Source organism: Catharus ustulatus, chromosome 7 (assembly GCF_009819885.2).
Source record: "Catharus ustulatus isolate bCatUst1 chromosome 7, bCatUst1.pri.v2, whole genome shotgun sequence".
NCBI classification, from domain to species: Eukaryota; Metazoa; Chordata; class Aves; order Passeriformes; family Turdidae; genus Catharus; species Catharus ustulatus.
Genome location: NC_046227.1, coordinates 24,712,459 through 24,725,196, shown reverse-complemented (window position 1 = coordinate 24,725,196; position 12,738 = coordinate 24,712,459). Strand labels below are relative to the sequence as shown.

Here is a 12,738-nt window from a genome sequence, read left to right as displayed (position 1 = left end):
TGACAGAGACAATACAGCCCACAGCAGCAAAAGGATGGGCACCACAGTCTCCTGACAGGGTTTCAGCCTGGTTGGGCTGTGATAATCAACAGACACCACATGCTAACTTGGGAAGAACATGTTATTTTCACAAGTAGCATTCCAACTAGCATCACTGAAATCTGCTGTCAGCAATCCAGAATTCAGGGACCCAATTCAACTCAAACTTCCTCTTTCTTTAGAGCTGGAAGAATTTCTGGGAGAAGACATGCAAGTCATCTATGCATGACTGCAACAGGTTAAACTGGGAGGAGACACAAGGGAGCACAGAGGTCTCAACAGCTGATCTATCCCTTCTAAACCAACACACTCAGACCACAGCTCGCCCTTACTTCATGCTGACTTCATCACCTCCCTCCACAACACACCAGTTGAGGACCTGGGCTGTGCTCCTGCTCACCCAGCACGTGGGATTAGCAGCAGCTGGAAGCCAGAGCCCAACACTATTTCATCACTCGTGCACTTGGATGGGAGCCAGCCAGCCTAATCCAGAGCCCAACCTCTCCCTCCCTTCTCAGTGCTAGGGAATGTGCAGACTTGCACTTAAACATACAGGACAGGACCCAGCTGAGGAAAGAAAACTGAAGGCCCAGAGGACACTCACTCCTTGCACACACTTGGATTGAAACTGCTCTGAGTTCAGGAGGCCTCGTATCAGTGATGCTGCAACTATTTCCACAACACACAGGAAGGAGAAACACACTTCAGCTGGGAACACAGGAAGGGCATTATGCTTTGGCAAAATGGTGATACCAAGTCTGGAGGGCCAAAGAAGGGGTTGGGGAAGTGGGCTTTTGTTGCTCAAGCTGACAAGCTGCAGGTACATGGTGGGAGCTTTTGAGGGAAAGAACAGGACAGGTGCTGGGCAACTGGACCCAGAAGAAGAGCAGCTCAGTAGCTGGAATTAGATTTTAAAAGCAGAGCTGAGAGTCAGTTGCCTAAATACCAGCATCTAGTGAAAGTTTGGCCTCCAGATGCTATCCTAGAAAGGTAAGAGGTATTGCATTGCAGCACCCAGCGCCAAGTGCAATCGTGGGCACGGCTCTAGAAAGTCTCAGGAGGGCACTGCCAGGTGGGCAAATCACTTGCAGCTGACAGCTTGGAGGTTTCAATACCCCTGGGTAGGTACAGAATATCCCTGTCCCACCTCCCCTGCAGAGGGAAAGACACCACCCACAGTTACTGACCTGGGCTGTGCTTTAACAGGGAAGGCATTGCCTGAGTACTGCTTGTCTAGACCCAGCAGGACATCATGAAGGTTTTGGTTCAACTGCAAAACACGAAAACAAAAGGCAGAAAAAGAATGAGAAAAGAGCTGTGATACCAGGAGAGAGCCTGGGCTGGCCTGTACAGACGGCCCAAACACAGGACATGCACAGCTATCCCAAGAGAGGACATCCCTAAATCTGTTTCCACTTCTCTGTGGGGTATGCAGTGCTGCAGCACTTGAGCCATCCAAGTGCAGCTGGCATCTCTGGGAATGCTCTGTCTTCCTTACAGATCATCCTGGGCCCACCAGTGTGCTGCCAGATACCACTGCAGAAACAGGTTAATTGTTTAGCTCAGATCCGTGTGCTACAGCTGGAGCTTCACTCTGGATTTGTAGCCAAGAGCTGTTTCTCAGGCCTGCTTCCCAAAGCTTGGGATATGGCCATTTCAGCTGTGGAGCCAAAGGCAGCTGGCCCTCAGGAGAACCACCCTTAACTTCACCTGGGCCTGGGCCACCTAGGCTGGGGCAGAACCTGGGTGTCTTTGCAGAAATGCAGCATTAGGGGTTAAACTCTCCCTGGCACCCAAGGCTGCAGCAGTCCCTCCAGACACTCCTATTCTGAAACAGCCAATCCATAAACAAGACAAGACGTCGGATTTATCACTGGTAGGAGGAGGGATCCCATGAAATCAAGGTTGGAGGCGTTCTGCAGGCAACACCAGCAATTAATTGGATGCTGTAATAAGAAACAGATGGTTCTTATGGAACAAAGCAAAAGCCCTGCCCTCATACAAAATTCCTCAAGAAATAAAAAATCCTCACAAGAAAAATCGTAGAATTCCTGTCTAACAAGTATCTTTCCCATGTTTTGTTGAATGCAAGTTAACAGCAACAAACTAGTAATTATAACAATTCTCCCTATTCTTAACACTTAGTTCATCCCTCAGTGGAGAAGAGCAGGCTATTAACTGGAAAAGACCCCATAAAATGTCAGCATGGCTCAAAATGGATGTGTTACACCAAGGCAGAGGGCCCCTGACTGCTGGGACTTGAAGGATTATAATGTTTCCTGTTGCTTAGTGGCGGTTTTGTTGTCAGGATGACATTAGGGAGCAGAGGGAATACAAGGGTTTTCCAGCTGGGCTTGAGTCCTGCCTTAAGATTAGTGCAACATTTACATTTTCAAGCAACTACAGACCTAAGGAATTCAGGATTTCTCTAGCTCTTAACTGAAAGAACAAGAACATATTTGTAAATGACACTGGCAGTGGGGGACTCTCCCACAGACCGGTTCTGAGGTCACCTCTGGGTGCTGCCACACAGCACCAGGATCTGGCTTGCCAACACTGCTTTCTGTCTCTTCCCTGTGCTCCATCCCTTTACATTACTGTGTCAGACTGCCTTTGTCCCAAGTGGCTCAGAAAAAAACTAAGGGTTCGTATTATGCTCCAACACAGGGCCATTTTCTCCAGCTGTTTTTTAGCTTGTGGTTTTGAGCTGTTTTTGTTTGGGGGTTTTAAGTTTGTTTTTTGGGCTTTCTTTGGGTTTTTGTTTGGTTTTGTTTGTTTGCTGGATCTTGGGTTTTGTTTTATTAACAGTGAAGAGACAGTAGATAGGATAAGCTGTTAGTTGCCTTACCTTGCTCATTTCTTTATGGAAATTCTCTTCTAGGCCAGCTATACTCTGGAATGTGTTGACATAGAAACCAACACGACTGCCAAATGAAAAACAAGACAGAAGAACTTAATGGACACAATGCTCTCTCAAAATTTTTCAATTCTGCCCCTCCTGCTACCTCCCACCCACCACTCCCATGCAAACTCAACTCTGTCAGGAATAGTACATGTGAGAAGAAAGGGTGGCAAGGAAATGGAATGATGGAGCAAAGGCCAGGCACAGACAAACATGTCCAGGGGGAAGAGAAGACCAGGACAGGATCTGAATTTATGCTAGCTAAAGGGAAAGGGAGGGATAAGGTGGGGAGGAAAAAAAAAAAAGAAAAATTACAAAATAATGTTAAAAAAAAAAAAGCACCAGCAGTAGGAAGATGGAAAGAAAAAAGTATAGAGGCTGTGATGCAGACAGTACTGAGAGAGCTAGGAGAATTAGCAGGGGGATAGATATTAATTCATCCAGAAGTCCCTTAGCACCAGGGAATCAAAAAAGCATGAACAGTTTGCTTCAGGGGCAGAAAGAATAAGAAAGCAAAGGATAGCACAGAAAGCAACAGGGAAACAGAAGGATCAGCTGGATAGCAGGAGCCTGTGAAAAACCTGTGGCACCTTAAAACCCCAGCAGCTGCCTGTCACCAGCCTGCCAGCTGCCAACAGAGTGCTCTACCAGCACCCAGCCAAACGAGCAACAGCAAGAGGGAGAGGCTGTCCAAGACACCATGTCTCTGCACAGGGAATCACCAGGATGCCTGTGTCCCTCCCAGCTCCTTCCCAGCCAGGCCTGCATGCTGCTGTGAGCAAGGAGTCCTGACTCAGGCTGGGTGGAAAGGGGACTGAAGGCACACATCAGCACTTTGCTTTCCCACCCTGCTGCTGCTCACCTTCCCAATCCTCACAGACCAGCACTGTCAACCTGGACATGAACACTGCATCTAAAAATAAGAAACTAGGACACTGCTAGGAAGATTTTGCCTATTTTCCACTGTGTCATCCCCATAAATCAGCTTCTGCTACCCTACAGCTCATCCCCCAAGCTAAATGCTGGTCTTTGTTTCACCTCCCTTTTCATCACCACAATCACTGGTATGCAAACCCATGGTTTCTCAAGTCTTTCAAGAAAGTTGAGCAGAATTGGGAGGGGAAAGGCATTAAGCAGACAAAGCAGAGAAATACAGTTGCTCTTTGTGGTAAAATCATGTTTTTCAGGAAAATCACGAAGTAAAGCACAAGGCTGCGGGGGGTCCTAGGACAGATGGAGACAATCCAGAAATACAAAGAGTTGACACCCAGTCCAAGCTAAGAAGAATGGTGATCCAAGAGCTTGGATATTAATTTTCTTCCACCCAGCCTGTGGGAAAACTTCCAGCACTCACCTATTCCATAGTGAAGGCAATTCCTCCTGCAGATCAACATTCATCTCTTCAAACACCTTCTGAGCTTTAACTAACTCTTCTTCAGCCTTAGTGACAGAGAAGGGAGATTGTCAGCTCCAGCACAGATAAGTACCCTGCAGGGCTGGAACAACTCTGACTCTTTTGACCACTTTGGAAGACCAGGCAAAATTGTGGCATGAGATAACCAGCATTCCAAATGAGTCTCCCAGGAACCAGGGTTGCACCATAGGTGACCTGTCAGGTTGCATGTGTTCTCTCGATGGATTTCCCCATTTATACACTCAGCAAGTGATTCAAACAATCACTAATGTGTTTCAAGTTCTTGAAATTTCCCTGACTTCAAAAACTGAATGGAACTGGCCAGGCAATTCAGCCCTCAGCTGGGATACAATGAAGGTAATAGGGCCTCTGTCACTTGCCAGATCTCAGAAAGAGCTGAAATCCATCACAAATGGCGTTAGAGAAGAATCCTCCCTTGTGGGGACTCTGCTGAGGTAAGGTCATGCCAAAGCCCCGTCTCTTATGAGGAAGAGAGGAGGTCTGCATCCTTGGTGGACACAGCTCTCCCACAAAGCTGACAGGAGAAGCATGGAAGGGTATGCAAAGCATGAGCTGTGCCAGCGGGAGGCCAGGCTGCAGGGCTTCAGCAGCACGTCTTGGTCGCAGTGCTCTCACACAAGCGCAAGCCCTGGCTGGCTGTCAGCCCCAACACCAAAATCTCCTTCTCCCAGACGAGAGTTTGAATTTGATCTGTTCATTGGACCTAGACACTGATAGATCCCAGCACTGATGGATGGATTCTGTCAGGTTTCCTTGACAAAAAGGATGCTCCTGGTTTCTGTTGCTGACAGAGGACACCAGCAACAAGCACATGCCCTTTCCTACACCTGCCCCAGGTGACCTCTTTCTCTTTTCAGTGCCCTGACTTAAAGTTTTCTAATTAAAATGTTTCTATCCTGTAATCTATAGCAGCACAGCATTCCTTCATGCAGTGGGACATAGAATGGAAAAAATCCCTGCATCTGCAACTTGGAAAGTCAACATAAGTACCTACAGTAATTTCAAGGTTATAAACCACACCTGATTATAAGCCGCACGTTACAATACAGAGTGTGATAAAAGGTATCTATTCTATCACCATCTGTTGAGGGTGGGGGCAGTGATCCTGATCTCTGTGGGAGATATTCTGCTAATGGGCCATCCAGGCTGGGCATTGTTCTTTATCTTTTCACAACCCATCCTTCCTCCAGAGAGTCATTTTCTGCTAATGGCCCATTGAGTACCACTGTGGGACTGATAAAATTACTGCATCTCATTGGGAGTTGCTTCAGCCAGGGGGAAGAGCCCAACATTTCTTACCAAGATAAAAACAGAGGTTTTGGGACACTAAGGGAGCCCCTTTCTCCACTGGACTCCAGAGGAAAATCAGATTTCTCCACATCACCACTGGAGCTCCAGAGGGAAACTACACCTTGTACAGGAGCACTGCTCCAACTGAACCACATCTGTCACTGCAGGAGGATCCAGCCACCATTTAATGGGACTGCTACCAACACCCTGCCTGACGAGGTGTCAGGTTTTACTCTGACTTTGTCAGGGTTTGGAGTTTGTTTCTTTGTAGTACTGTATTTCTATTTTAATTTCCCTAGTAAAGAACTGTTATTCCTAATTCCCATATCTTTGCCTGAAAGGCCCTTGATTTCAAAATTATAATAATTTGGAGGGAGGGGGTTTACATTCTCCATTTCAAAGAGAAGCTCCTGCCTTTCTTAGCAGACACTTGTCCTCCAAACCAAACCAGCAACTTTTCATTCTTTGTCCATATATAAGCTGCACCTGATTATAAGCCGCACTTCGGGTTTGGGCCAAAATTTTAGTCAAAATGGTGCGGCTTATAATTGTGAAATTACTGTATATATGTAAGAATTTCAGTACCTATATAGCAGGAATTTCACAATACCACAGGCCTCTGCAAAGAGCCCACAAGCTATGGAAGCTGGATCTCCCTACCAGCCTGCAGTCAGATTCCTACACCTTCTGTGAAATCAAATTTTATCTTCTTTGCGTCAGCTTAATTTAAAAAACCCAGCTTACTGCTCCTTAGTGACAGTTATATACAACGACAGGAATGATGAGAGAAAGGGCTTAAAAATATTTTGCAGTTCAGAATCCTGTTCCTCACAGGAATCACTCTCCATTATATAGGATAGGATCCTTTCACTCTCCATTTCTCTCCTGACTCAAAAGCAAACCACAGGAGCTCCTACTTTACAGCTAGCTTCACCTGTCAAAGGGTTGCTCATGGCTGCCAGAGGAAAGGCTAAGGCTCTGTACTCAAGACCAGAGGAAAACATTTCCCCCTTAAGAAGACACATCTGGGAGGTATTCAGAAATTAAGGAGACCTGGTGAGGAACAGGCAAGGGGAGAAGGGGTCATGATGCTTCCACCCAGAAATCCCTGTTTCGCTGCTACACTCACTGAAAAACTCAACATTTCAAGAGGGCTTGGACAAAACAAACAAAAAGTCTTTTAAACAGAGACAGTTTATGCTGAATGAGAGACAATGATCACAAAGACTGACTCTGCCGTAAAACACCTTTATGAATGAATGTTTCTAATGCAACCATTTTAAAGGGAGTAAACAAAGCAAACCCCAATAAGTCCATCCTCTGGCTTTATCTTATTCTAACTTCGAAACTATAGTGGAACCAGAATCAACCCAGGAGATGTGAAAGCTGGGAGATGAGGCATCATTGAATGCTGTTAGTTTTTCAGATGTGGTGAGTATCATTAACATCCTTTCCCTCTCTCCTTTACCTGTTTATAAGGTCAAAGAACCTAGAAAGTAATGCATGAATAGTGTGACATCCCGAGGCAAAGGCAAAGTCAACAACAGGCAACGTTCACTCTAGAGTAGTTGTAGGAATCAGGGATCCATCCAATGCCTGTGCTCTCATCCCCAGGTAGAGCACTGAATTAATTCTTCAGTCCTTAGGCAGCCCAGGAATCTTCTCACCAGTGGGATTTATTTTGCTTGGAAACCAGAATCCTGGCACTTGATAGCCCTGACTGCTTAGAGCCAGAGCCAAAGCCAGACATCAGCCTGGCCACAAGTCCTTCTAGAGAAAAAGCCAGCTCAGGGAGTGAAGTGGCGAAAGGCAGACACAGGTTCCAGGGCAGAGCCCACTGCCACATCTGTGCACTTTCTGTTTCAGCTGCCATCCTTGCCACCCTGAGGGGAAACCAAGGCAGAAGGACTTAATGCCTACACCCATGAAATGTGATCTCAGAAAATCTTTATCCCCTCTCCCTGCCTGAAAGGGGGAAGGTTTGAGCAGGAGATGGACAACAAATGCTTTCCTGACCTTCCACCTAGCCAAAGCTCAGTGTGCCAAGAACAACCAATTCAGTTGTGACAAGGGGGAATTTTGCCCTACTGTTTCTGCTACTACCACACATCTCAGCCCTCCTGAGTGCCTGGTTATGTCCAGCCTGGGGCTTTCAGGACTCTGGTGACCATTCCACTTCAAAGACTATGTTGTGAACTGTGGTAATTGGGCACTGCTCAGTAAATAGTTTGGATATCCAAGAGGCAGGGGTAAGGAAGGGAGCAGGAAGATTCCCTCCAATCCCAACCAGACCTGCCTCTCAGGACTCAACGTGTTGACTTTCTCCTACAGACAGAGATATTGTTCTGTTATCACTGCAACACCAAGGATGTTGCTTTTTAGTCTGCATTAAACATGTCAGCAGAGCTTAGTCAAAAGGCAAGAATTTGCTATTCTAAGCCATTTTCCTCTTTGTTTCAAAAAGCACAGTCACTGACATTTCTAACTGGGAGTGTGCAATAGCAACTCCCACAGCAGACTTCACAAAAAATCCCCACTGTGTTGTTTTTCGTTATTATCTGCTACAGGCCTAAAGAGCCAGCAGTTTATGCATTGAAGGGAAAGACTTTGCTTTACTCTAGAAACACCATATCTCACTGACCCCATTTTTGCATGGAGGTTGTAAAATTATCAGGCAAGAAGAGACAGCAACACAGCAACACTGGTAAAAGGAGACTTTTTTCAGACTTAACATTAACACTTCTCAATAAATGAAGTGTCATCAGCCCTCCCAGTCTAATCAAGACGTTAATGAAATTTAGGGCTGTCATTGACATTTTCAGTCTTGAAATCACACAAATGAAAAAAAATGAAGCCTTTTTTTGTCTATCTACTAATTTTTGTAGCGGCAAGCTGGAAAACCTACAGGTTCAGAATAAAACTAATGCTCTTTATTGGGGAGGGTTCTTGGGGGTAGGGTTAGTTTCCAAACAAAAGTAAAATTAAGATAAAAACAAAGAAAAAATAACCCAAATATTTACACAAATATAAACAAAAAATCAGGGTAGGCAATATCATTATTTAGCTAAGGAATAAAAAGGACTGTTTTGAAAATATCTGTGGTCACCAAAAATATTAATGCCATGTATTAGGAGATTTAACTCCTGCATCACAGTGGGAGGAAAGATTACACAGTGCCTTGCACATGCAGTAGGGCAAAGACACCCATACAGTGAAATTATGGAGTGAATCTTGGTAGCCTGTCTAAGGCCCATGGGCATGGATGAGGGGGCACTCACAGGTACTGCTTCTCTGGGCAGTCTGTGTGTGCTCTCACTAGAGCAGTCACACTGCCAACTCTGACAAGAGGGAAAATGCCCAAGATTTATAAATTTATTTGTGACTTGAGAAACTTCCCATACCTGTTTTCTACTCCTCCAGAAATACCACCCGTCAAACAGACCAGTCAAGAACCATAACTGTGCAGGCAGTTCCCAGCAGAGGCACAGGAAAAGCCCCCGGCAGCCACCTATGTGTCCTTCTCCCTTCCATCAGGAATGAATTCCTATTTCCTCCCTTTGCTCTGCACCTTTGGCAGGGCTGCTAACAGCTGCTCCTTCCCCAAGCTCCACTGATGTGGTAATGGAGTCTTTTCCCTGATCCAAAGTCATGAAGTGACTGTGAAAAAAACAGGGGCTTCGGAAGGTGACAGGCATTTGTAAACTGCAATTCATTCCATGGACAAGGAATGTGAAGACAGGAGCATTTGAATGAGAACAGATGAGCTCACCAGGAACTTGTGGTGCTCTCCCAGTCTGGGTAAGGATTAATTATCCATTGCTCATTGAAAGCATTTCCTTCTCACTGACTGTCTTCTGACAACTCCCCCTCATCCCTTAAGGTGTTCCAATGGAAACACTGATCGAGATTTCATCAGAAAGTCACACTGCTACGCAAGCAGGACTGAAATTTTTATTCCCTGCAGTTCCTCTGAGCTGCTCATGTCCCTTAAGACGCTATAAACTAAGTTCTGCCAGATGACACCACCTTGACCTCAGCCTGGAACTGTTCAAATATGTCACACAGGGTGCAAATTATCTGATCTGGGCCCATCTCTTCTCCTGTGCAGATCGAAATTGTATCTATAAAAAAAAAACAGGACAGCCAGGACAGTGCTCATTTGGGAAACGTGGTTTTTACCACAGGAGAACATTGCAAGCTAACTCAGCAACCACAGAAATCGCAATGTTTTGTGGCTTGACTGAATGACATAAATCCATAGGCATTCTTCAGCATTTCCTTTTTTTCTTTTTTCAAAACAGCAACAACAAAAATCAACTGCTTCTCTTACAGTAAAATGGAAGCAGCAATTGGAGGAACTGCGTACTACATCACCCTCTGCCTCCGAGTTATTCCACAGCCTTTCTTCACCCACACTTCACTTCAGGGGGAGAAAACAACAGTCCAGTATTAACACACCTGACTAGAAATCAATCGGGCAGGAACAGATTCATTCCCTGGTCAGCAACTTCCATGTGCCCACAGTGGCCGAGGAGCGTCAAGGACACTTCTCAGAGAGGACTAGAGTGAACGTTGCCTTGAGATTACTGGCATGGTACAATCTAGAGCCCAAAATAGCGCATGCAGGGTTAGAGCCAGGTAGATCAGCAGTCACCTGATTTCGGAGCAGATTAGTTTGTGCAACGAGGTGAGCTTGTAGCTTCCCTTGACACCACTGAGGCGCAGCTTTCTCAAGCAGCGAAACAGGCTGGGGGAGGGAGCATGTTTGAGTGGAAAAAAAAAGAAAAAAAATAAACAGAGAACAAGAGAGACACAAACATATATCTTTTAGGATAAAAAAATTAAAATCACAACAGAGAGTGTATTTAGAGGCTGGGCCAAACCGGTATCACCAAGGCAAGAGAAAAAAAACAAACATCCTGAGACTGATCAGTTATGAATCCTTTGAAGCATGCCAAGTTTAGCAGTAATTAATGTTCCCAAGTGGGCTGGATACTGCAGACCAGCCAGGCAGCTGTAAGAGCAACAGATACAGTTGTTAGTGACCTAGCACACAGACAACCCTACTCCAAGGCATGGCTGTGAAGTTGGAGCTCCTTAAAGAGAGGTCAGGATTAATTAACCATCATAATTATTTGCATGCAACAGCTCAAAGTCCACAGTGATTTATTTTAATAGCAAGATGTAAGTTTAGCAATAAGTGGCAGGGGTCCTGGATGGGAAAAGAACATCCATATATTAGAGAAGAATAAAAGAGACCACGTAGTGCCAAAAAGTATTTGCACTGCTGTTTCTCTTACTATACCATGAAACCTTAATCAAGTCAGTTCCCACTTGTATCCTGTGTCAGAAACACGATTTCTCTTTCCTAGGGGTCTGTCATCACATTCCAAAGTAACTTACACTGGAACAACCCTACTTCAAAGGTCACAGGAGCAAAACTCCAGGCACAGAAACAGAGAGGTGAACTACCTACAGCAGCTGAGTGCACACTGAGCCCTGGCTGCTGCCCACAGCCCTGCAGAGCTGTGTGACTGCAAATGCCAGATCACAGGCTGGGCAGTGAAAACTGCCCACTTGGCAAGGCCAGTACAGAACTCCCTGGGATTTGCTGCTCCCATCTTTGCAGGATCAGGACAGAGCAACATGTCATGTATTATCCTGTGCATGAGCTTATGGCCTCAATTACAGAGGGCGGAAAGATCTCACTCAGTGCATTTTGGCTCATGAGAAGACTTTGATCAGGTACTGAGAGACCTTTTCACAGGCTAAATAATGAATAGAGCACCAACTCCTGGCTCCCAGTATTTCACTCTTTGAACTGCACTTTTTTCCATACCTGTTGTATCATCTTAGCTGAGCATTTGGGGCAACAGTGAGTGCAGCAGTGATAAAGGCAGCCAACCTCTTCTGCAGAGCACCAGGTACCAACCTGAGCAGATAAATTCCTACAAAAAACATTTCCACTGCAACAAAGATCCTGCTGGCATGCACGAATAAAATAACATGCCCCAGGGAAATTCTGCTCTTACCCCAAACACAATGAATTACTGCTCTGAACTGAAGGCACAACCAGCTGGGCCTCATGCCTTGCATACAGAATCAAGACACAAGTGATGCAGTGACACTTGGGCCATCAATCTCCCTCCCTTTTTGTCTGCCAAGGTTAATCACAGTGCATGCAGTGCAGTGTATGTGACTGATGACTCGCAGCTTAACACTAAAAGTACTGTGGCCACTAAACACACCCAGGGTAGAGATGCATCCTTATTTCTTCTATGCAGGACAAACACCAGCATCTCTTACATAGCTCATATTCCTCCCTACCAGAAATAACCCTCAGCAAAGGATGACAATTCTGGTCAGTCTGGTTAAAAGACACAGATCCTGGGTTTTTCTTTCCTCTACTCCTTCTACCCTGAAGAGTCACAATTCATCATGGCCCACAGTGAAGAGAATTAAAAGATGTCTCCCCAGCCCTGGACTATTCTGTTGTGTCAAGAAGTGCCCTGTGAAGGGAAGCACATGGGTTCAAATACACTTAGGGTACAAGAGGAATCATAGCTCATTTTAGGGGCAGTATTCAATCCATGCATCTACTCTAGAGCAAAATTAGCACTATTACCTTTCCTCTGCTACATTAAAAAAATTAATTTTATTCTTAATTAAAATAAATGTCATTAAAAATAAAATCTTTCACTTGAATATTGGACAGGCCCTGGATCAAGCTATTCATAGGCAGGAAAGAAACCTGAACAAGAGAAAATTCTTATTTTTCCACTTTCAATCATATTTAGTATCCAGTAATTGTGACCAACAGATAACACAATACATTCATCAGGGGTGCATAGAGTGCATTTCCATCGATGTACTTGACACTTGCATTCCTAAGGGTCTCTCTCCTAGGATATCAGGACTTCACAAACACAACCAACCTCAAGTAACACTCAAACATTCTTACCACTGCTCTAGGATGAGGACACAGAGTCCCAAGAAGCAGACAAACTGTAACATTTTCCTGGAGCATTGCAAGATTTTGTTTCCCCAAGGGGCAGGCAGGCTTTTCTGCCAG

General features: G+C 45.2%; 1 protein-coding gene across 4 annotated transcripts in view; it reads right to left on the bottom strand.

Moving 5' to 3' along the window:
* BIN1 (bridging integrator 1) overlaps nt 1-12,738 on the bottom strand; it is a 93,987-nt gene that overhangs the window by 29,281 nt on the left and 51,968 nt on the right. For 2 of the 4 annotated variants that reach the window (XM_033065417.2, XM_033065419.2), the window contains exons 7-10: nt 10,321-10,413; nt 4,296-4,381; nt 2,888-2,963; nt 1,227-1,309 (exon numbers count right to left, since the gene is read on the bottom strand). In XM_033065417.2, the coding sequence (XP_032921308.1) occupies nt 1,227-1,309; nt 2,888-2,963; nt 4,296-4,381; nt 10,321-10,413 (338 nt within the window). The remainder of the gene's footprint in view (nt 1-1,226; nt 1,310-2,887; nt 2,964-4,295; nt 4,382-10,320; nt 10,414-12,738) is intronic. The other 2 variants (XM_033065418.2, XM_033065420.2) reach the window with 1 other exon arrangement.